A 26,160-nucleotide genomic window follows, 5' to 3' on the forward strand; every position below is an offset into this window, starting at 1 on the left:
CGAGAGTCGACACCTGAGAACGAGAACAACGAGAACATCAAAAGCACAGCGAGGAAAAACCGTATGTTTTAAGTTTTGGAAATAGCAGATAAAATGTGTGAACTCCAGGTTTATCTATTATCATAAGCTTTATTATTACAAGGCAATGCATCAAGTCGAGAGATATATCAATGGATAGATGCACGAATAAAAACACAGTAAAAACTAAAAAAAAAGTCGACCGAGCCACACCTTGACTTGCTCAGACCAAGGAGGTTCAATCACATGTATGGGTCAATGGTTTGTAGCGCATTGACTCGTTCCCCGGAAGAAGCAACACGTACATAAACAGTATGAGGCGCTGCCTGGAGACTTCATGTATTCGCATGTAATAGTCTGCATTCCTTCCAACAAGCAGCCTTGAAGAACTACATTGCTTATAGACATGATTTACTTAAGCCTGGTGGTAGCTCAGTAATTTGCCGGTAGGAAATATGTGACCGTTTGTTGACATAAGGTAAGCTATTGAAGCCACAGCCTGAAACCTGGACTGTCTATTGTCTACAGCTGGACGTTGGTGTTGTCCTCTCTACCTCAAGACGTGAATGACTGAAACTCCTTGGTACAACAGTTAAGCTGCTGAACTTGAGATCTATGATGTCACTGCCGGCTGAAGACGGAAGTACGGAAACTTCCCCGCTTGCACCGGGAGAGAACTATGGGTGAGACTTTGTCTTTGTGTGCGGTAGCCTGTATTGCTACACCATAACAAGTTAGTATAAGCGTGACGAGAGCGTTAGTTTCTTCATCATGAACCTGAAAGGACCAAGTTTGTGTCTATTTGCAGAAAATGATGTTAGCAGTATCAAACTGAGGATATGCTGGACATGTTCCATTCAGTGGCGGTTAGACTGGTGATTAGTTTGAGCACGTGTCACGTCTGCTATGTGAGTTTTCAATGATGTGTAGCATGTTAGATCCTCGACATGCACACAAAAGGTGGATTGTATCATTAAGTCTCCTGTATGAGTACCTTTTAAGAACAAAGTTTTATCACTACACAATGTAAAGAATCCATGTTAATCCCGATGAGAGGTACTCTACAACAATCTAATCTACAATACCAGGTAGACTTTGTTCTAGCTGTTCGTTGCGCAAATGACTTAGTGACCTATTTTTAATATTTAGAATATTACATTTGGCTCTTTATGGCAGGGATATGCAGTAAAGATTATTGTCAATAGCTGCGGCAGAATTCTTTTACCACCTGCGCGAGTTTTTTTTTTACCAACTCGTAGTTGTGTTTATTTTGGCATCAAATGGTCGGGTTGGTGGCTTGTCGGACGGACACGAGATCGAGAGTTCACGAGATCAAGGCTCATTCCTAGCATTCCTGCTAGACGTTGTGTTCTTAGGAAGGGCACTTTTAGCTATTTGTTATTTGAATTCACCACAAGATATACAAGTGGAAGGGAGGACAAAACAGGTGCATTGACACCTTTACAAGTTGTCCTCCCAAACACAACATACAGAATATAAAAGCAGATTACATAATTAAATACAAACCAAATTGCAGTAATGAACAACATTAACATCAAATATTGTACATCAACATCAAGTATAATACATTAAACATTAAAAAAAACTGTACAATGCAATTTCAAGGTATATACACATGTAATACATTATTTACAAAAACATCAATGGTTAAAAACTGTGTGGCAACACTAGTGAGGTCGTAATGCCGTGCAGGAGGCGCACCCACATGACATGGACCATGTGCAAGGAGCTATGACTTCCCTCACTCCCCCATCTCTCTGTTACTACGGTCTCAAAAGACTACAGCATGATTTAACTGCGCGACAACTGGATGGCACAGTTCCAAATTTCTTTACAAATTAAATTTGAGCTTAAAATCAATTTATTCCAAAGTCCAAGTTGAAGTTAATCGTTCAAAGGGCAGGTTATAATGCCTGCTTGGCACCACCGCCAGTCAGCCCGATCACTTGCCAGTGTTCCACTCCACTCAAGAATGATGATGATGAACTGGTTTATCTATACAACACACATACCATTGCAGCCTTACATGGCTGAATTGGGGTATGATATTAAAATTTATCATGAATAGTTTAGCAATACGACAATGAAAGGTAAAACACTATTCTTAAACCTAGACGTACTACAGCTAAACTGCGTAAAGTTGTCTTTTGATCTCAGATCTCTGCCATGTAGGCTTCCACATTTAGGAGGCAGCCAACTAGAGAAGTTGGGGGATTTGGGGGAGCTGTAGACATTGCAAAGTTCACACAGAGTTTACGGCGTCTCAGGTACAAGGGTGTAAGTGATATGCTCTATTGCTCTGTCGTAACTAACATAGTTTTTGCCTAGGATTATCCATTCTTCCACGGCAGAGCTATCCCGCGTTAGTTAGCCTTGGGATACGGAAGCACCTCTGCCTCGGGAGGATGGGATGATCCTGCATGCCCTCCTTTGAACTGCTTCTATGTACCTTGACTGTGAGGTAGAGAGACCTGTGTGCCACACTGGGCAGTCGTATGCTAACAAAGGCCATACAAAATGGTATGGGTACCAGACTTCGGTTTGGGAGGTAAAAGGCGGTGGAAGAAGAGGGATCTGCCAATATGTTGGACTATCATATATAACCCACTGTCTCTGCGACCTTACAGCTCTATGGGAGAGAGAGCATATTCCGCTTGTTCTCCGCCCCACCTGACTAGCGCGACTGCGACCAGCGTAGGTTTCTCGACCACGTGTTACATTTTCATTGGCTAAGACGACCGCGATCTATCATACATTGCATTGTAACGTTTCCCAATATGTTCAGGGTGTAACCTAGAACTACACCCATCTTTAAAGTCACTGCAAATTCTTTAAATGCACAGAAAAGGGTAAATTTCACACTAGGCTACACTCAGTGACAACCTGTGATGTTTACCAACCTCACACATGGCCTCTCGTGCCAGATATGAGACTTTGATATCATGTACTTAACTTGAATACTGCCCCAGGCTAGGTGAGTAGACAGGATGCATGCGTCCGTGGACATGATAGACAGGTATGGCACCTTTCCCTTGGACGGTGATCGCTGAGCGACCTTTGAGCGACTAACATTGGACGTGTGCGATCCTCGGTTTCATAACCGTAGTATGATGCACGATGTAAAAATCTTTATTTAAAAGACGCCAATACGGGCAAAACGTGAAAAGATTCTGTCAAATATGTGGTCGTTTGGCAGTGGTCCCCAGACCACTGCCAAAAATGTATAAAGCGGAAAGGGTGTATACGGCATCATTTCAGATTGGAGTGACTCCATGGCAGATCAGCATTAGATCCCTAATATAACGTTAACGTTGTCGGCCATTTCGTCTCACAGGTGAGAAGCTTATGTTGTTTCGTGGATTATGGACCTCCTTGCAGCTGTCTATTGTACTGCAGTGGGACTCCAGGCAGGCTTCGTTCTGCACCTTGCGAGTAAAACTGTTTCCCTGCTCCCTGGCTGGGTCACTCCCCTGACTAAATATTAGCCTCGTGTATTTAACGTATTTGGGTCAGTCTGTACTGTTGATTCAGCCTTCGCTGAGTTTTCACGGGGTTTAGTTTTGTAGTGGCCCTCTTACGAATCATTGTGGCACACCATGAAAACGTGTCTAAACAGACAGGAAAGACAAATTGCTTGAGAAACAAGACGACCGCCTAAACACATAATTATGCAGACTTAAACGTAAATGTATACGCCTGTATCAAATTCCAGTTGAAAACCCCACTGGAAAGCATATTTGTTTAACGTCACTAAAGCCCGACATTTAGTGAAGTTTGTTTGTTTGTTTGTTAGATGACTTTTAATTCCTTGGCCCCACCACCGCACATTTGGTAGTGACAAACGTAGAAAGATGTATAGAAACATTTGTGCATGAGGTATTTCCAACTAATAGATCATCCACGTTTACGGTAAAAGCCCATGTGTGAGGCTAACACAGGAGCCCATTGGCGGAGACCTTGCGCTCCGGGTCGCTTGAGTGTTAGAGCCTGTTATTGGTTGATATATGCGCTGTGACGTCAGAGAAACGTGGGGCGCATTACAAAGTAACCAAAGCCAAAAGGCAGGGCCAGGGCGACTTGTAAGTTTTGGGGGCAGTCAAGGAGGCACGCTAGAGAGCACGTCCAACTATACTGAGCGATAGTTACAGGTAAGTACGATACATAACATCCACAGAATCTATAATGTACCTATGTAAGGACGGAGCATAGAGACTATACCCTCTGTTGTGTCTGAATGGCAAAAACCAAAGGGGATCTTCCGTTACATGTATAATCTATGTAAATGATTGTACACCGGTAGTATGGGCGAATCTACTAGCTGTCGATCTATGTAGTGTGGTAGTGGTACATGGTCATGAGTTGCTTTAAGCTAAACAGTTGACACAAATTCGACTGATTGTGACATTATAAGGGCATATCAACTGGAAGGGAGTCAACAGTAGGGAGCATGTTGACCGTTGGCAACCGTCTTGGTCGGGGGTACAGTGTACTTGTGTTTGACTGTTGTATACGTGAGGAGCCACTTACACACGTACATCTCTGCTGGCCTCGACAAACTGTCGCTGCTCTTTAGGTACAGCACTGGTCTCTCAGATCCTGCACGATAGGAGCGAGCGAGCCAACTGCACAACAACAGCCATCGTATTTTCTCTTTGTTTGTCGGTGAATGATCGCGTCCTTTCCGGGGTTTCTCCTAGAATCCTGCTGTGAATCTTGGCCTCGTTCCTACATAGGGGCCACGGCCTAACTTGGTGTGACATGCAATGTTTCAAATTCAAATGGACCATACATGTAGTTCAAACACGCCCTTCCTCCAATCAACAGGTTGTCGGTAACCATAAGCGCACAGGGAACACTGAAACCCTTGTGTGAGCCTACAGTGCGTGGTATGAGCCCATGTTGAAACGTTGAAACTATGTACAAGTGGAAGTCGTTTGTTGCGGACAAAAGGCCCGAGTTTGTTTTCATAGCCACCTCATTAGTAGTAACCGATGCAGGGACTTGCGTTAAAATAAACAAAAACCACAAGCTGTTGCATGCTCTAGATTTATGATTTATGATTGGGTTTGTAGGAGGAGGCAGCTAGTTTTATTTACGACTCGTTTTAATCTTTTACGTTATCTTTTTGTGTCTTTGTGGTCAGTACTTATCGTCTTCCATGGTTCCCAGGTATCCTTATCAACCATTCTTGTTGAACTGTTGTCACGATTTGCGGCTAACTAAAGATAGGAGAAATTTCACCTGTCAAAATTTTCGATGTGAGGGGGAAAACGCGTGGTCATGAATTCTAGACTCTACCAGGCTTTTTCTGTTGCTAAAATTTAAGAAATAGAGGAAATTGGTCAAAGTGGGTGAATAAGTAGCCTGGTAAGTTCCTCTGATGAAGTATTTAGTAAACTATTATATTCGCATTTGTCAGCAACCCACGGTAGATACCAATGAATCCTTGTCAGTCTCCATTTTGCGAAGTAAACACGCTCACCAACTGTGGTGTGATCAGGTTCGGAAATCTCCAAGCAGATGTTGGGGGAGGCTAGATCGTTACGTTTCACAGCTGTACATGTCACAAACCGCCCTTGTTTCTGCTACAATCCCAAAGGTAAGCGGTTTGAGATATAAACGGGCAGCTAGAAAATGCAACAATCTACCCGGGCCCTCAACATCTGCTTGGAGATTAACGCTCAGACCGACAATTTCAAGTTGGTCGCTCTTTTGTCTCACGCGCTGTTGGCTATAGATATTGCTGACGGAGGTACCAGTACACCCAACGAAGGAATTTTCCATGCCCTTAGGGGTAAACATACGTGAAGTTAAACTGCGACTGTCGCCATAGGTCATATCGTGATAACCTTTCGCCAAAACAATACAAACGCCCCTTTTTGCAAGAATGACTTGCTTTGTGTATGAAGGTATCCGACACCTTCGGTGTGACGTCAAATTCCGCAGCAGTTCTTTGCAAGATTTATACGTTTTCCATCATTTTTAGAATTTTACACAATGAAACAAGTTGCATCACAAATTCACAAAGCAACTAAAATCTGTCACAGAGTGACGTCAGTAATCTCCGAGCAGATATTAAGAGTGAAAGTCGAAACAAGTTCCCCCCAACGTTCTCCTTAACATCGACTTTGGCCTTTTACCTTATCTGGCTATTTGGGTAACCGACTGAACTGACTGATAAAGTAAAAGAATAGTGATGTCATGTCTTGTAGTGTGAACAATCGCAGACTACTTAAGTTTTGAAGTGCGGCCAACGCGATGTTAAAAGCTGGCAAGTGTTGACAAAATGTCACGTAACATTGATGTAGCCATAGGGTATATCGCATGCATTGTCATGGGGTTGTAAACCACAATTTAGAGAAAGATAAGTCTGATATTACCATAGATGCTTGACACAAAAGACAGCTGAAAAATACAGCCCCTTCCCATACTGCTTACTTTCCGATTCGTCACTTGAGTAATGTATTCATCATCACAAGTAGCTCGTCGTACAATTTTGACGCCGTAGAATTTTCAAGCAGGCGTAGGTGACAGAACCAACCGGCGAAAAGGATCTTAGACAGTCGAGTTTTGCAGGACATGCACATGCTCGATTTTCCGAAGAATGTCCTGAGTTTTGTGATCGTATAACGACAGTGCGACGTATGTGACGGGGGGTCCAAACCACTGATCCTCACCAATACACAGTATGCAATGATAAATATTTTTCATCTGTTTCATTTGCGTTTTGATTGACATGAATTACCCAAACCAATTCCATAACGATGTCTGGTGTTGCATACGCAAGGACCCGTGACTTGGCATCAGGAAGTCCAAGTCCGATACCACTGCGCATGTGCGTACCGCACTTTGGCATAACCCCAGAACGACCTTAGCAGGCTAGTGTAGAACAACAGGCTCCTTTGGTGGCTGCAAACTGCGTAGCCTGGATGCCAGACTGTTTCCAGGGCCTACACAGGTCAACTCCTCGGCTCGAAATTTTACCACAATTTTTTTGCATGTCATCATGATCTTTGAAGGACGCAGTGTGACAGGTCATGTAGTTAGCTAGTTATCTAGCTCTTTGGCAACAAATTGCAAACAGTTTGTTTGCACATGTCAAGTACCCGACAACTGAACTTTGAATGACCCGCTGTATTATCCCATATTTTATTGCGCTAAAAGGAGCCATATTCTTGAAATCTTTATTCGTGAAAAAATATGTAAAAGTTGTTGTTTTTGTTGGTGAATGGTGAAGTAAGCTAACATCATAAGATTTATCGCTCATTCACTGATAATGTTTACAAATGATTCTGATGCATTTCCGCCAAGAGATAGCGACTTTTGCTGACTGTTCCATGTGTTTGAGTGCAGTACAGTTTGCGTGTCTAGCAGACCTTGCCGAGTTTGACCCCAACTCACAAGTTCACTGCGTGGAAACTTCCATGACGTAACGTGTTATATAACCATTGTACACCGCCGCGGTCTATTGACCGTGGGTAAACATGGGCAGGTAATTGTTTACTTAACAACCACTGTGACATCGTTTCACAAAGAAAATGTCTACAGACGAAATGTATACATTACCTTTTGAACTTTTACCTATGGTGTATCTTTTGCAAAAGTTCGGGGGGGGAGGCAATATTGTCGGCCCTTCGCTTTGTTATTCTTCTATCCCATCTACTCCTGTTTTTAGTTGTACTTCAATAAACAAAATTGTCCATGTTTTGTCAGAAATTGTACTTAAACAGTGATTCCAATGTCTGATTTGTGCATTTCACACCTGGCCGCCTGTAGTAGTGTACGAGTGAATTTAAGTGAAATATCCATTAATTCCTATATTTTGTTTTCGTACCATTCTTTCTGGAAGTCGGGGTACCTTTATGATCCTTATTTATCCTCGTTCGTGTCGACTCCCTGTGCACCCTGCTGTGCATTTGAAGATGATTTAGGCCATGTTGATTTGACCCCAAAACTGATGCGAGCGTGGGAATAACTTGAAAAAATTTGGCAAAAAAAGTTGCCTTCATTATAAAATATTGGTGGTCAAGAAGTTTGAACAAATGACTAAACACACAGAGTAATATTTTATCGGTATGGTGAATAATAAACTTCATTTTTATCCCTTTACATTTTCTTCTTGTCCTTTAGAATGGAATTTGGTATTCTGCGACATAAGCATCGTTTTCCAATATTTTTTTTCAATTTACGGCATATATTTGCTCATTTTGCAGCTTGATTCTATTACTATTTGTACGATTTACAGTGCGGTCGAAAACTTCTCTTTTTTTTTGGAAACGGACGAAAATTAATGCGCGCGCGGATGTCATCCATATAATCATATCAACATGGCTAGGCCAGGCATTACGCACACATGTAGAGCTATTCGTTATTTCTGCGGCCCGGTGTCACGTGACACGCGCGAAAACTGCAAGGAGTAGCGAGGAGTCGACTTTGAACCTGAGAACGCCGGCCGCTCCTTCACGTGTTGCGTTCCTCTCCTCCACAGATCGCCATCCAACATGGACGGCCCTGCTACGACCAAGACGTCCAAGGCCGACGAAGCGGCGGACGGGAACCGTTTGGCCGCCCCGTCCGCACCAGAGGACGATCTACCGGAGAGGGAAACCTGGATCGGCAAGCTCGACTTCATCCTCGCGCTGGTTGGCTTCTCCGTGGGGCTCGGCAACGTCTGGCGGTTCCCGTACCTGTGCTACAAAAATGGTGGCGGTAAGTCGACTCAAATCTGTTTCTCTGTCTGTAAACCGCGTTGCGAATTGTTTCATGCATATTATACACGCGGTAATAGCTAAGGGAAAAAATTCTATGTATGCTAACTAAATTTTGCGGGATCTTAAGGGGATTCCTGAAATGTCAACAGTCATCTGTACGGGTGCTGCACAGCGGAGCAGAAAGCTAATAAACGAAACGCCACATGTTGCAGATTTTGTGCAAGGCAATGATCACGGTGCGCACTTTTCGGATGAAATACTGGAGTAGAGTAGGGTAAAGTAGAGAATAGTAGAGTAGATTTAGCCAGAGAGACTGGACCAACAGCACATGAATATATCCACAGGTCCCATGCACCGTCCCAGCTAATCTTGTTCAGGAATGATGTATATACGGTGAAGTTTATTAGTAACATGGGGCGTAACTAATACTGTAAAATATGCAAAACAATAAAGGCTATCAGTGAGTTATTACCTTTAGGCTATACCCGCAACCACCGGCCAAAATTTACTCGTTTTAATTTTACAATCTACGACAACTACTAGCGGGGCTTACGCTCTGTGATGAAGCTGCTGTAAAAACAAGCCTGTTGCTGAAAACATGTAGAAAACATGCATTGATAGCGGCGATGTGTTCCGAATGAGAAAGGCTTTCCTCTGCTCCGATCAGTCAGAGTTTACAAAAAGTTCGCCAACACCATTCAGCACGGGCCCTCATAAATATTGGAGAAGCGAAGGGATGTCTTTCTTTCTCAGTGACATTTTGACCTCCGTCTGTCTAAGGTTGCGTAAGCATGTCTTTCAAAGTTTAGCCTTCGACACAATCGGTGGGAAGAGTACTTTGCTGACTTGGTGGTTTCTCGTTATTTTTTAAGACAGCTGCTTTCTCGGTCTTGACGCAAAGAAAAAATAAACATGTTGGATGCAGTTGGAAGGAATCAGTTAGTGGTGCCTGAACCCCACTGTTACAGTTGTTGACTTTTCGTGTCTCTTCCACGTTTTGGAACAGAAGTTGGGACAGTCTTATTTTCTTATCCTTGCGATTCTGACTATACAGTATATGTTAACTTAGTATGCTCGCCAAGTCCAGAACCCCAAGTCGTAATCCTTGACTTTTTGATAATACAGCATTGTCAACGCTTTTGGAGATTTACGTATGTAAGGCTCAACATTTACGTTACGGCCCAAGTCGTTTCCACGGTTCTAGACAGACTAGACCATTGTTAAATTTCAGCCATCATTTGAATCAGGTACTACTTGTGTTCGGAGTCGTCCAACTCTCCAAGCAAAGACCTGACTGTGCCAACATAGCCAGCTAGCCATTTTCTACGGAGTGTTTTATCTTACCAACCGGTTCCAGTCCTACTGAGCACAGGCCTTTCTTTCTGACAGCCTATATATTATGATTATATATATATATATTTCTGTCGGGCGTTCTGGCGACTGCCTTCGGTAGCAAGCAAAACCAGCCCTGTAAAAATTCCCTGGTGTGTGGTAATGGGCCTGGGCGGCAAGGAAACACCCATAGCACCCTATATAGTCTGAGATACTGGGGAGCTCCCGATGTTATAGTTACCAGTGATTTCCAGGTTAGTCCAACATCACTGAAGCCGAACGCGGTCAGTTGTAAGCTCCATCTCGGAACTCTGACCCTAACATCTGGATCCTCAGTGGTATGTCCCCTCGTCTGACAAGCGGTATTTCATACATCGCATTTGTATAGATCTTGTCTTACCCCACATGTGAAAGTACCTCTGAGCTATCACCCTGCTTTTGTTAGGTCCAGGTCATGTCAGGGTGACTGCCCCCTGCCTCAGACAACACCGCCGGGGTCAACAAAGGGACAAAACTACAGAGAGTTTGAGGAAAATCTGGTTAGCACAATGTGGTTCAATTCACTCTGCAGACTCAAGCAAAAACAAAGCAGCCGACTGAAGGTTGTTTCGAAACTTGCCAGTGATCTATTACTCTACACCAAAATCAAGGACATAATACAATGTCAATTCATTTCAGTTCTAAGGAAGACGAAGGACCCCAATATTACCACACTGTCCACAGACCACCTGAATGGAGAATCTTTGAATCTTTCACAACTGTATGGTAACGCCATGGTAAATTGATAAATAGATAAATGTACGAAGACGTATAGACGCGAAGCAGCAGTATGTATTCGGGGCTACTCTCCAAGCAGAGGTTAGTGGGGGAAGAACGTTAACTTTCTATGTCCCTTTTTAACGGGACATATATAGAATCATAGAAAGGTAAACGATCGATCTTCCCCCACCAACCTCTGCTTGGAGAGTATTCAGGGCGTGGCGGTGACGTGATTGATGAGGCGGCCCTCGTACATCCCCGCTGATCTCCTGTCATCTCCCCGTAGAGCGAGCCGTAAGCGTCATCCATCACGACTTGTCAGCTACTTACGCCCTTTGCTTTCCTGTACCCGTAAACAAGACACCGCTGAGTATAAATTATGCACTATAAACGGCTGAAGTTCCCAGATTAGAACACCTTTCAAGATTAGCCCACGCATATCCAGAGCGATCCTCTCACGAACCTGGTGATTTTATAAGATCGTCTAAGGGGATTATCTTCTTGTACAATTACTCTTCAAACATCTCTGCATGTTAGGGCCAGTCCTATATAATCCATGCATTGACAGAAATTACGAACAGTTTATTTAAAGCGCAAAGCATGGCAAAAGTCACAAATCTTGGGCAGATTTTGAAAATGCGCATTCTTCAGTAGGCTCATCGGCAAAAAACTGGACCTTTAAATGGTCTTCGGTGGGCTCTACTGCAGTGATCCTACCCCATAGCGGGAGTATGGGAGGAATACATAATTGCTCTAAGTGTAGCGCACTTCGCAGGTGATTACTGTCGCTCCCAAAACTTTTTCGAATCGGGAACACAGCTGCTAGGGCGAAGGTACAGGGGCGAAGACTGGATCTGAACGCCATCCTACTGTAACTACACCACTGGCTCCATACCTTTTCACTTGCTACAAATGGAGAGCCACCTACAGTCGACTACGAGTAGAAAAGCCCTGCTCCCCAAGCAGAGATTGAAGTGAGAGAGCGTTACGTTCTTCGTATTCTGACAAACATCGAAAACGGGTACAAGAACCGAAGAGGTGACAACCTCTCCAAGCCCCACCGACGTACGAGAAACAAACCTGTCGATAACTGTAACATGTCAACATTTCTATCCAACGTACATGTATATGATCTGTTCTAAGTTTTTATTAAGTATTCCGTGATGTTCTTCCCTGCCTTACGCTGTTAACATCATCCCCGAGTTCCAGTAACCATGTCTACAGCTTCTGGCAGTGCGTAGGCCACCTAGGACCTGTGATGCTCTTATCTTTTATTGCTGCCTTTCGCTAATACCAATGCTCGGCGCCGGAGTACCCCACGGCAAGCGTTGGCAGCAATTGTCGACAATATGCACCACCCTGATGGGATTCTTCGGAGACGTTCTGGCGTTATCGAGCAGTCGCATTGAGCTGCGTTACGTAGTTTTGAACCACATTTTCAGATGGCTATCACAAACATTAGCCCTGTTATTTCAATAACATGTTATTCTTCTGATGTCTGTATTTCCCATGAGCGATTCGGCTCCGTGTCAGGGTACTTTGGAAAGTGATTGAAAGTGTCGGTTCAGCCGCCCAACTAAACTAAACAATGTCTTAAAAGTGCTCGCAAAGTTTTCATCTCTCTTCTGATATAGTGTCTGGCAGTCACGTAACTATGACGTAACGTTCACCATGTTGGATGTCTAAAGCGATATTATGTAATATTTTTGCGCCAAAATTGAAAATATAAATAATTGAAATTTTCTGATCTAGATCGTCATTTTCAATAACTGTCAACATATTAGCGTCGCTATTTCGCTTTCCCGGCCGGTGACTCAGCGCAGCGTGAGAATAAGTTGCGCTTTTAGTGTCCGAAGGTGTTAAACAGGCGGTTTTCTGACCGCTGGCCTTTCTGAGTACATTGCGAAGTAATAGACAGGTAAAACCAACAACGCTCCAATTCATCTGAACTAATAAGATCAACTACTTCCATACACATTGCACAATGCAATATATTACAGTATTTTGGATTAGATGAAGGTCGCACATAACGTTACACTTTTCCATGTGCTCAAAACATGATACGCTTGATGAAAAGAGCCAGAAAGCTTCATCATGTACCGTTGGTATTGAAGAACGAATCGGTTGTCACCACGTTTACTCAATATAATGCCGCATTTCCTGCGACTTTTCCTTTCGTAATCGCTCCAATTAGTCAAATCCCTTCGCTGACTAAAGGGATTGCACACACACGGTCTTTATCTGTTGATACCACAGGCCGAACTAATCGCTGTAATGAATCAGAAGCTTCCTGACAAGATAGCAAATGCCAAAGATATGTATTAGAGTGGAGAGTACAGAGTAGAGGATTTAAGATTTTTTTGACATTTCCGTGAATCATAACTCATGCGTTTGCATGCAATTAAATATCTTTGGACTGTCCATGGAGGTAAAAAATTACCTCCATGGACTGTCAAATAATTACTACAGCTCAAAGAAGAAAATTGCTAGATGAGTACGTAAAACACTGAAATATTTACTGCTGTGTACGCTCGAGTTACGAACCAATGAAATGAAAAGAGGGACACCAACATGGCGGTTAGCACCTGCCTGCTTCATTGACAATAAAAGTATAAGCAAGGAAGTTCTTTTAAACCTCCTTGCTTAAAAGAACCTCCTTGGTATATGTCCTGCAGCGAAAAATCATATTTACTTATACACGAATATTTTCTTCCACAGGAGCCTTCCTCATCCCGTACTTTATCTTCCTGCTGGGAGCGGGCATCCCCACATTCTTCCTGGAGATCGCCCTGGGCCAGTTCATGAGTCTGGGCGGACTCAAGGCCTGGAACATCTGCCCGCTATTCTCAGGTAAGAACGTGGTATGTGTATTTAGTAAACCACCGTGTCAACTTCTTGCACGTTTAGTGTGTCAAGTTTTCCCAAACTTGAAACTTCAAGTTGAAACTTGCCGAAACTTCTAGCCAAATTACCTATACGATAAGAAAATTATATAGCAAGCTGTTTTGACAGCATGAATTTCCGACTAGATACGTCGAATTCGTTCATCGTCAGAGTTTCAAAATCGCCAGAGAGTTGGGCATATTTTCCGACTTAAAAGTAGTGCCGAAAAAGGCAGACTCGGCGGCCAACGCCGGTTATACGCCCTCACGTGTCCTTATACTCTGAAGACAAATGGCGCGATAAGTTTCCGTAAGCTGAGCAGGATTGTAAGTATTGCAGAGGCTTTATTACATCCTACCGCTAAGGAGCCAAACACCCTCCCGCGCGCGCACCTGAGATCCTGCGGGGAGAAGTTTGAGCGGCCCGTCTGTCATCCCGAGGTGAGCTCCGGGCTGTTCGCTGTTCACATCAAGATAAGAGCGGCTCGGAACAGGTGGAAACGTCTGATAACCGGTTGTGATAGAGCGGCGATCGTTCCGGAGTCTCCAGACAGTCTGTCATTCGCACCCAAGGCGTGAACAGGGAGGGGAGTCGCTACACCTTGTCCCTCAGTGATGACGTGATGGTACGTCATAGCGAGCGGGGGACAGGTAATACTGGCAGTTACGGATGGCGACAGCAGGAAACGGGCATACATAACCGCTAATTCATGACGATTGTCGGGAAAGTGCGCCGAGAAATACCACCTTGGCATTTTGACATGATAAGGGTGGGATCACACCAGAAGGCGTGACGCATTAAGTGACTTTTTCAAATTACCTCTTTTATTGCGGTGAAGTATCAAAAGTTTCAGAAGTCGCCACACGGTGGCACACCGGGTACAGGTAGTCAATAGGAATTAGAGTGATAAAGGTTATTCCAAAACTAAAAAAACTTTAAAGTTTAAACGTAAAACTTTTGCCCAACGTATTGTCCTATGGCAGTCTTTCTCAGAATTCTTTAGCGCTGTGCTACTAGTATCTTAATATGCTCTTTTGTCAGGGTCGGACAGAACAACATGATACAGGGCTATCGAAATGTAAACATATAGTATTAATATCTTATTCATATATGACATAAATCACCATGTGTCTCTTCAGGAATTGGAATGGCGTCCATGGTGATTGTGAGTTTCCTGAACATGTATTACGTCATGGTGATGGGCTGGGCTCTGCACTACTTCTTTGCCTCCTTCACGTCCGAGCTGCCCTGGGCCACGTGTGGGAACTGGTGGAACACGCCCAGGTACGTGTCGGTCTATTAAACCTGGTATCCAGTCTCTATCGTGGTTGGGGCAGGCTGTCTTCAGGGCTTTAATAGTTTTCCTGCCAAGTACAACAGACCGCCCGGTGGGAGTTTTACGCCTTTAGGAGCTTTGCTAATAGAGTTTGGCACGTCGGGAGTTGATTTCGCCCACCACATGGCACATCGTGTTCGTACGAGTAATCAAAATCCCATCGTGAAAAACCGGGGGAACCTAGCTCAGGTGGGCGGGAAAGAGCACCTGCAGCCCCGAAGAAAACCTGCCCAATCACGATAGATTGGATACCAGGTTTAATAGTGTCGGTCTTTAACAACTAAATTTGGTACTGGACTTGTCAGAAACTTATCATACAGGGTACAAACAGCGCAGTCGTTCCTGATATCACAGAATCACACGTCGCATAGCTCGTTTTTACGAAGCTTATTGATGGCGCTAAGTAGAACTTGTTCAGATCGGCACTTCTTCATTTTGATTTTATGACCGCTAGGCAAAAAAAAAAAAAAGCACAGAAAACGTGGCGCCACAAGGATTATGTAACAACAACGATCAAAGACAGACATTTGCCGACATCGTATTTCTGGCCGGCGGACTTAAGTTGGTTTTGCTCGTAACGTTGCCTGGCCTGGGGACAAGATGTCTCAGCTGTCTGGTGCAAAACGATCCATTTTGTCTGGAGACGCGTTTTCTTCTGAAATTGCGGCTTGAAGTTGAACGTCTAGGATAGATCTAGAGTGCATTCAGATGACTTTCTGTAGTCCATTTAGATCAGCCGTTCTGATAAACCAAGGCAGTCAGGCGAACTACGCCGTACATAGTTTCACAGAGGTCCTCTCATGTCTGTAAAAATGATAAATTGATGTTCAAAGCTTCACTAAGAAAATAAAGTGGCCGACTTTAGACTGTGAACGAACTTTTTCCGAATTTTCGATGAACATTCAAGAAGCATACCTATTGACTAGAATGGAAGATTACAATAAGTCTGGTTGATCGCATTGGCATGAAAAGATCTAGAATACGTCTTTTTTTCTATCCCAAGATGCATTGCGTCAGATGAGGAGATCCGGAAGTCTGAGAACAGCACGGTGAACAGCACGCTCCTCAACGTTACCATGACAACCGTGGCCCCTAACGCCACCAATGAGAACGGTACCCGGATTGCAGCATCATTGGAATACTGGAAGTATGTCGTTATTACTGATAACCTCAAATAAAGTGTAATACACATACAAGGCTCAAAATTTTGGACTGCACACAAAATATTGTGGTAGGTTTAGGTATATAAAGATGTTAAATGTACAGTAGTATACAGCTAAGTGCCAGAAAAATGATGAAATAATTCTTATAGTACTTTTCTTAAGAAATGAAACATGTTATATGGTGCACCCCCCAAAAAAATTTGTGCACCCAATTTTTTAGGTTGGGTGCACCAGTGCACCTATTCCTAAAAATGAATTTCAAGCCCTAACAGTCCTCCTGAATTTAGTGTAAAACATTGTCAGGATCCTATATCATATTATCATATAGCATTAAAGATAGACACTCTATGGTAGTCCTTTGTGTTTTGATGATCTACTTCTCCTTGTGTTTTGCCAGCAACCGTGTGCTGCAGATTTCGGGCGGACTGGACCAGCCAGGCTCCATGCAGTGGGAGCTGATCCTGTGTCTACTGCTGGCATGGATCATCGTGTACTTCTGTATCTTCAAGGGAGTCAAGAGTACTGGCAGGGTACGTCTGCTGATAAAAGTTCAGAGGTTTTGTTTTTTTTTCTTTGTCTATTTATTTGTGATTGTGTGCCTTATAATTGTATTTACCGGTATTTGAATACAGAAGAGTCACAGAAAATGAAGGTGGAAATCGAATGTAGGTCAAAATGACAGTGGAATATAACAGTTACACGGAATCACCGATAGCTTCACAATAATGAACAAAACAAAAAAATACCTTTGACATGGTTTGATATGGAGGTGTACAATCTTTGTTTTCTTGTGTAAATTGTCAATCTTCTATTGCAACTTATGATTATGTGGCACACACATGTACACGTTGTTGCTATACTCAAACAGATGAGCTTTGTTTAACAACATTATTGAGTTTTGCAGGCTGACTTGCTTTTCCTCTTCCTCCTAGGTTGTTTACTTCACAGCCCTGTTCCCCTACGTGGTACTCTTTATCCTGCTGGTCCGTGGAGTAACACTAGATGGTGCTGGTATAGGACTGGAGTTCTACCTGAAGCCAAACATCACCAGGCTGGGAGACCCAGAGGTATGTCTTTGAGACAATAACCACACACAGGAAGATGTGTACAATATAAACATGTTGTGTCATCTCTCATGATTATGCCAGGCAATGCAAAAAAGGTGTTAGGGAGGCCTTCTCAAGATTTTCTTCAATGTCTGGATTAATGAAGTGTGCATTTCTCAGGGATGGCTAATGTTGCGTCTCTTTAAATTCCCCATTTCTGTAATGTGGTTGTCTTATAGGGCACCTGTTAGAATTATGAGAGTTGATGTTGCACATCCTACTTCAAGTTAAACTTTCTTTGGTTACATCTTTAAAAATTTTCTACTAAGGCCCCATTCCCACAAGGGTAAAATTGTTTGGATCGTGTTGAATTGATTTGCTTTGATCCGGCTTCAAGCCAGATTGAGGCAGATCAAAGCCGGATCAAAGCAAATCAATTCAGACCGATTCGGACAATTTTACCCTTGTGAGAATGGGGCCTAACTGAATAATATCATACTGCAGTTTTTGACAAGATAGATGAATATGTTGATCTGCATGTCAAACCTTACCTGTACAGGTGTGGATGGATGCAGGAACCCAGGTGTTCTTCTCCTACTCCATCGGATTGGGATCTCTCATCGCTCTGGGCAGCTACAACAAGTTCAACAACAACTGCCACAGGTGAATACATGTGAACTCAGCACTGATGCAATCTGTGATCTAAAAAAAACTATAAAAGTATAGGTTCTGAACCTATGTTATCACTATGTAACTATGGTGAAATGGCATGAAAAGATATGTCTTAGCTTGTGTATATAACAGCAATAAGGGCGTAGTCTTTGTGTGGGCAATGTTTGCATGAGCTAAGTTTAGAATTAGAAAGACTTTTTAGAGCATCTGAGTGTGATCATGCATCTCCATTTGCTGCATGCATCATGTATTGCATGTATTGTGTGTTGTGTTGTGTTGTGTTGTGTTGTGTTGTGTTGTGTTGTGTTGTGTTGTGTTGTGTTGTAGCAACCACCATGTTGTAGCTGTCCATGGTGCTGAACTCAATATCTGCCCAATCCTTGAAACATCCTTTCTTTTAACTGAACACCCCGACATTGACATACTAACATGGAATCTTGCAGTCCATCTCTGCTGAATAAAATGGCTTCCAGGATCGACACTTTTGCAGTACTGATGGATATACACCTCATATTATTATACACTTCATATTCTATAACCTACCAATAGCTTTCCAGGTTGTGATGTTTTGTACATGTACTTGTTGAATGTCTACTGCAAGCCTGTCATCTTTCTACACCTTCTGTGACACAGCTTTGTGTGCTGCTCTTTGTACAGTCTGCAACACTGAGAGGAATGTGAACAGTATATTGTGGTTGTTAACAACTTTGTTAACAAACATTAACCATAAAACTCAACGGTCTTTTGCCCCCTCAGGGATGCCATAGTGTTTGCGTGTGTGAACACAGGCACCAGCCTCCTGTCGGGTATAGTGATATTCAGCGTCCTGGGCCACATGGCCTTGCAGCAGGACGTGACGGTGGCAGAGGTTGCAGAATCAGGTATAGTATACTGACCTCGTTTCCTGTCCACAGGAGGCTGATTGGGCGATGTGACAGTTTAGAAACCATCCCAAAATATCTTGCTGCTCCTCTATTTTACTCTACAGGGTGCTTTCTTTAGCTGCAGTTTGGGGTGCCTTCTACAACCTTCAGTGCTCAATTAACACTTTATCTTAATATTATTGATGCTAACGCTCACTTCTGAGTCAGAAATTGCAAGTTCACTGCTGTATCTGTAGTTTCCACTGCATTTGCAGCCTGTGGTCCTTCCGAGAGTGTCCGCATTTATGCAAATTTTACAATCATTATGATGTGGACACATAAGGAAGCAGTGGATTTTATCTCCTGAAGAAATATGTGGAACGCAATCCCAAGAAGGACTTTGGCTGATAGACCTATTTTCTATAAACAAATTCTTTTACAGCTCGTTTATATAGTTGACAAGATTTATATACAAGTGTGTAGTTTATATGCTTTGTACTTGCAATAAGCACTTCTTATTCTTAGTGTTTAAGGTTCACACCTGTTTCTCTCTTTCTTGCCACTTGTTGTCAGCAATTCCACCATATTTCAAGCCTTCCAGAAAATCCAGAACTTTAGCTTGGTGATTCTAAGGGGATTCTCCATACCTGTTAGAGCACTGCTTGGTCTGCTCAGCAAATAGAGAGCCTGCATGGATTTCTAGTGATTATATTCACATAGTAGCCTTCTTTCCAGTTAGTGCACCTCTCTCCGTTGGGGTAGAGGTGCACTAACTGACCAGCCACCCTCTTCTCAGCCAACCAGTGAGCTGGAATTGGTCTATCTCTAGGTGCTCTAACTAACACATTATAAATCAGACCCACACTTGTATCCATGGAAACAAAAGCTGGCCACTGGCAGTGTCCAGCTTTATGCCCAAGAGGATCAGAGCAGACTGAATAGCTGACCATCACACATGGTTTCCGGCCGAGGGTGATATGAAATCGCCCAGTTTGGGCGGGGCAGTTCGGGAACCACATATTCAGCCTCAAACCGTGCTCTATCTATTACGTGGAATTGCTGAGAACATACCTCATGTATTCTTAGGGATGCTGTTGTCTTTGCTTGTGTGAACTCTGGCACCAGCATTCTCTCTGGGATCGTCATCTTCAGCTTTCTGGGTAACATGGCTCTCCAGCAGGGAGTGTCTGTGGCCGATGTGGCCGAGTCAGGTAAACAGAGAACCTATTGTCTACTATACTAACAAGCTATCCCTAAACTTCATCTAGCTGAGCTTGATCTTATGCATAAATCATTTCACTGCAGGAAGCAAACTGAATGGGGACTGCCTTATGTTCGGACAACCCTGTGTTGGAATGCCTCTATGTTGCAATAATAGGGTTGTAGGGCTGGCATAGGGTTGTAGCAACATAGGTGGTGTTGTTGGAAAATGGGCCTATGGTGTTGGAATATAGGGCTGTAAGCAATTGCTGTAATCTCTGGTATTCAATGCAAAATGTTTTAATAATGTATTCATTGAACATTTAATCATACACAAATTTTGGCATCATCATATATGATGTTTGACAACTCATGATGAGGTTTCAATCACGCTCATTAACATAGATGACCTAATGTATCATAAACATAGATGACCTAATGTAGTGCTGAGGACCAAAAATGTTACTTAGAGTGATTATGACTGAGTATTTCATGTAGTTTACTTCAACATCGCACTACAGATGATGGAGATTATGTCAGGATTTATAAATCGAAAAAAGGTTCAAATCAACCAACCAGGCTTCATGTTACACTCACTGACTTGACATTGTTTGACACCTGTGACGTGATTGGTTCTTTACCTTGTATGGTCCAGGTCCTGGCCTGGTGTTCATCGTGTACCCAAAGGCCGTGACCCTGATGCCGCTGTCACCTCTGTGGGCCATCCTCTTCTTCTTCATGGTTCTGCTGCTGGGGCTGGACAGTGAGGTAAATATCCTTCCCAGAGAATTTGCATTTCTATAGCCCTTTGACAGCTGTGCAAGCACCACACAAGTCCTCTAGTAGTGGTGTGTGCTGACCACTAAGTAGAGAAAGCATTAAGTCTTTGATGTGACCTGGCTGCGGTTAGGACCTGTTATGTCCAAAAAGTTAATGAAAATTTAGAATTTGCATTTGCACTAAATTGCAGGGAATTTTTCTCTCTAGTATAAGAATTAACACCTACAGTGTCCAATATAATTAGATTCACAGGAAATACCTACAAATGTATACATGTATATCTACAGCTGAATACAGATCAGACGGGACAACGGATTAAGTGGGCCTGCATGGGGGGGGGGGAGTGATTACGAATTTACAAAAAAATTTTGCCGTTGATTACAAATTACGTTAAAGTCTCAGAGCTGATTACGGCTTTACGTTTTGTGGCTAATGTACTATTATAAATTACGTTGATGTTTGGGAGGCTGCCTACGGATTACGAAGACTAAAAAGGCCTGATTACGCCTTACGAAAAAGGGCATGCAGGCCCTGGATTAACACTGCCTGATCAGAACCTGATTGTTATGATGTCAGTGTCAGCAATGAACAGTTTCCACTTTTCCTTCGTTGCTAGTTTTGCGGGGTGGAGGGGTTTGTGACGTCGTGCCAGGACATGTACCCTCACCTCCTCCGCCGTGGACACAACAGGGAGATCTTCATTGCAGTCGTCTGCTTTGTGAAGTTCCTTATAGGACTCGCTTTCTGTACCCAGGTGAGAAGCTTTTTTCCTGCAAATGCAACAGTTATCAGGGATGGATATCTAGATTTGGAACATCTTAACATCTTTTCAGGTGTTAAGTCAGCTGGATGTAAAGTTATTCAAATGCATTTATAAATGGGTACAAACACAGGAATCATATACATGTATACACAACCCTATGGAAATCACATTATCATGGAGGTTTAACCTCCTAGTTTTTATCATCAAGTCATCTAGAAATCTGAATATGCCAATGACTGGCTGTAACTAGTCCTGCATATAAACCTTATACCACATTGTACATAGATATTACATAGATATGATGTGACACTTGGTGTATTAACCCATTTCTCCATCTCCCCTCTGTCCAGGGTGGGATGTACGTTTTCCAACTGTTTGACAACTACTCTGCCAGTGGGATGACCTTGCTGTGGGTGACCTTCTTCCAGGCCATCTGTATCGGCTGGTTCTACGGGTTGGGTGATCGTGTGGGCTGGAACTTTGGTATGACACTTATTTGTTGGGCTACCAGTAGTCTGAATGCTTTTTGTGACATTGTTACAATGAAGTCTACCAAGGTGTTGATGTTACAAGTTAGTCTACCAAGGTGTTGAATGATGCACACATATGCAGGCACACACACACACACACACACACACACACACACACACACACACACACACACACACACACACAGACACACACTTGATATTGTTGCTGAAAAACCTGGTGACCTCCAGACGAGTAAACACCCCTGTCCTTGGTGCTGAACCACTGCACCTGCACACAAAAAAATGAAATAAAGTACCTGACACTTCTGCTACTTCTAATGCTTTACATGCACAATCATTGTCTAACCATGATCACTAGGTTAACACAGCTTGAATATGTAAATCATGTTCTTACAGGAGGCACAAAGTTTTACTGGGACATCAAGAGCATGCTCGGCTTCCGCCCCATCCTGTGGATCAAGATCTGCTGGATGGTGGTCACCCCTATCATGACAATGGTGAGTCTGTTCAGGTTTGACTTTTATCTTGGTATTTTTAATATCCTTCAACAAGGGAGCCCTATGTTCCGACACCCTCTGTTCCAACATAGGGTTAGGGATGTAGGTTATGTGATAAGGAGAAAATATTATAAGACAGTTAATATAAATTCATATTAACCACTGCACAGTCAAAGAATGATTATTCTAAAAACAGTTGCAGAATTGCAGAAATGCCTAAAAAATGGAGCATAAGAGACTTGCATGTACATATTGTAACATTTTGCATATTATATTATTATCTTTCAGGGAATCTTCATCTTCTCCCTGGTAAAGTACCAAAGGCCAACATACAACAAGACGTATGAGTACCCACCGTGGGGTGAGGCGTTAGGCTGGCTCATGGCGCTGGCCTCCATGGTCATGATCCCGGTAGGATTCGTCTACAAGATCCTGACAACAAAAGGAACCTTTTCTGAGGTACGTACAGAATGTCCAAGGTATAGAATATAATATATGGTGATTCTATACCTTTCTGAGGTGTGTACAGAATCTCCAAGCAGATATAAGGATATGCCTCAATCTCAGGGTTTATAGCTGTTTTCACCAATCACAAATCTTTGCCAAACATCATGCTGCCCCAATGGCTGACAAAGCTATGGGAGAGAGAGAGAGAGAGAGAGAGAGAGAGTGAGTGAGTGAGTGAGTTTCACCAATCATTAAACAAAATGCTAGACAGGAGAAAAACAACTGATTCTTGCATTATATTAAGTAAGCATCAACTTACATGCTTGTTGCTGCCTGTAAACTTGAAGTTCTTGATAACCTTACACAAGATTTTCCTCCTTCTACAGAGAATACACACTCTTCTGACTCCAATCTACACAAAGCGGAAAGGAGACAACGGTGAGATGGGAGAGGACGGCAATGCTATTGCCATGACAGACGGGAGTGAAAACAGACCATGATAAACAGGGCAACGTTCTGTGACCTTGAAAACTGTTTTTAATTTCAGTGGTTATTTGGTGACCTATGCCTTCCTTTCATGAGCACGCTTTTTCTATGCTCACCAGGTTTACTTTCAGCTCAGGCTGTGACAAATCTTAAAACCACACAAGAAAAACTTTTTTCTGTCTTTTAAAGGATTTTAATGTCCTTTTTGGCCACATAAAAAGGTGAGATTCTTGCATGCTTTGACTACCCCTTTGAATGCTGCATAGGATAACCATCCCAGTATTTTTAAACTTACAGGGACCACCTCTCAGTGATAATTTGCTTTTAGCTAACTCCACATTACCTTGCCCTGTCTCATTTGCCTGGGAGATTCAACAAACTAATTGTGTAAGCCAGGTCTGTCCTATAAGGCTTTTTGATTATGTATACACATGACATACATGTGTATATACATAATTTTAACATCAACCTGACTCACCATACAAGATTTGATCAACCTATCATGAAATAGTCTATCATATCTGTATATGACCAGTATTTTCTGTGGACTCGTCAGAAATGTTGTAAAACTTCATGTTATGATACTAGACTTGCCATAGATGACGTGCTGTGTCGTAAGAAGTTTTTTTTTTTTTCAAGAAAAATGCCAGAGTGCATCATTCTTTGGCATTCGTGATGGTTAGAACTTAGAACCTATGAAGGTTTTACCATTTTGGCTGATGATGGAAGTAAGTACCCTCTCTAGTGTTGTCTTGTGTCAACAGTGTGTCACATATATTGTATAGTTTAAAGAGATTTGTGAGACTATAGCTTGTCAAATGTTGCTTGTGGATTTCATGGATGTAGGCAGCTTTGCATTTTAGCATGGTGTTCATACGCACAGAAATTATAGGGCTTATGGAGCTGAAGTCAAGCATTTTTGTTGTATTCATGCCATTGGGTATTGCAGTATCATGCTTTCTTCTTTGTTTCCTACAAAAATATTTGGTGACTTTGTATGACATCTATTGATAAGAGGTGAGAAGTGAAAAACCTCTCTTCTCTCGGACCCCTTCTCCCCTAAACTACCTACAAGCAGCTACAGTAGCCATGCAGTATGTTTTATGGTTATTTGTGCTTCAACATATGAAACATGATTAAACTTTTCAGCTGAGGGTGTGAAAATGTATGACTATAATCGTGTGATAGTGGTTAGATTCTATTGGTGGTTTGATGTATATGAAGATAATGATTCTAACATTTGAAAAACTGCTGTATTTTACTGTAAATATTTATCTTGCATTAACTTTTGGTGAGTAAATGTAACCGTGTGTATGATCTATTCTTTGTTGTTTGGTGTTTTTCTGTAAATGATTGTAACTGATGTTTGTAAACACCCGGTCATATCTAAGTTGACACGTCATAGTACACATATATGTTCACCAATGCTCCGATTTGCAATGGACAAAATGTAACTGACATCCAGTCGATTCTAAGTATTTTTGTAATAATCTACACTATAAGCAGAGAGTGTAGTACTGTTATAACATCACCAGCTTACTTCTCGGAATTATCTATGTACTAGAATTCTATATACTTTAGAAAGACTGCCAGGAATTCTCACTCAAAGTACATAACCAGTATAAAGTGTTCTGTGTGATTTGATTTTGCAGTTTTTAAGTATATCAGTCGACATTGCATTTTAGTTTTCCAATATTATAATGTAATGTTATTAGAGTATCTAGGTGATGGTGAAGTGATCTTAGTATGTCTAGAGTGGTGATTTCTAATCAGTGAATAAAGAAGGATGATAATTAACCTAACAACTGCCTCCTTTTTTGGTGCCGGCTGCTGAATAATTTTACCACTTTCAGAAGGTTATGTGGTTAAGAACACCATACATATCTATGATATTTGGTACGTAGGTTGGGGTTGGGACAACCAAGGAGCTTATATTTATAGGGAAAGCTCATTGGGACAACGAAGTCGAAGGCTAATTTTCCGTACTATAGCGGCTTTATAAGGTATTGCAGCAGGGAACATGCTTGATTTTTAAGTAAGACACACAGGTGCCTGCGCAATAGGTACCTGGCGTGGTTTTCAGAAAACTAGCTGCTTTTTTAAGTCGCTGTGGTCATTTTTATCACGTGATTGGAGTATAACGCACTGACTGGTAATACATGTAGGAACAAATTCTCACACTCATATTAGAGATAGAGAGATAACATACCAAGGGAGTTGGTCCGCTAGAGAGAACATTTTGCCGCAGCCGAAAATGTACTCTATAGCGGACCAACTCCCCTGTCATGTTGTCTCTCGAGCTCTATTTGGCCAATTTCTACTCTTACCAGCAGTCTCCCGAAGCCTGGTAGAGGTTAATGACATAGCTGCAACCATTGCTGCTACCGCAAGTCTTATGTATCCGATGGTAGTGTAGAACTCCGTTCACATAAAAAAAAATAATCGGGATCAACGAAAAAATCACCGGGATCCGGAATGGGCGTTGATCCCGATCAACATTCGTCAACCCGGTTCGTTTTTTGCAGTGTCAACGCTCCAATCCAGATTGATTTCCTCTGATCCGGATCCAAAAGTAATCCACCTCGAGGAGGTAGTCCCTCGGGCCGTGGCCTAGCCTCTACCAGGCTCCGCGGATCGCTGGAAAAATGTAGAAATTGGCCGAAATAAAGGGATAGTATACCAGAGAAGATCC

At 42.6% G+C, this 26,160-nt stretch overlaps 1 protein-coding gene across 3 annotated transcripts; it reads left to right on the forward strand.

The window, feature by feature from the left end:
• The first annotated feature begins 42 nt into the window (after positions 1-42).
• LOC109478326 (sodium- and chloride-dependent GABA transporter 2-like) lies at positions 43-25,265 on the forward strand. Of its 3 annotated transcripts, XM_019779823.1 has the most exons (16): positions 43-61; positions 547-701; positions 8,528-8,748; positions 13,560-13,691; positions 14,864-15,008; positions 16,064-16,207; positions 16,621-16,753; positions 17,156-17,290; positions 17,829-17,932; positions 19,891-20,015; positions 20,660-20,772; positions 21,401-21,538; positions 21,898-22,030; positions 22,435-22,535; positions 22,824-22,994; positions 23,369-25,265. In XM_019779823.1, the coding sequence occupies exons 2-16, from the start codon at positions 634-636 to the stop codon at positions 23,480-23,482; spliced, it is 1,977 nt and encodes a 658-aa protein (XP_019635382.1). In that variant the 5' UTR covers positions 43-61; positions 547-633; the 3' UTR covers positions 23,483-25,265. The 3 variants fall into 3 exon arrangements, with proteins under 3 accessions (XP_019635382.1, XP_019635383.1, XP_019635384.1); XM_019779824.1 differs by lacking the exons at positions 43-61; positions 19,891-20,015 and adding an exon at positions 18,698-18,822 and having other exon boundaries at positions 302-701; XM_019779825.1 differs by lacking the exons at positions 43-61; positions 547-701 and adding an exon at positions 4,043-4,187.
• The last annotated feature ends 895 nt before the right edge of the window (positions 25,266-26,160 follow it).

Source organism: Branchiostoma belcheri, unplaced genomic scaffold (assembly GCF_001625305.1).
Source record: "Branchiostoma belcheri isolate BF01 breed outbred unplaced genomic scaffold, Haploidv18h27 scaffold43, whole genome shotgun sequence".
Taxonomy (NCBI): Eukaryota; Metazoa; Chordata; class Leptocardii; order Amphioxiformes; family Branchiostomatidae; genus Branchiostoma; species Branchiostoma belcheri.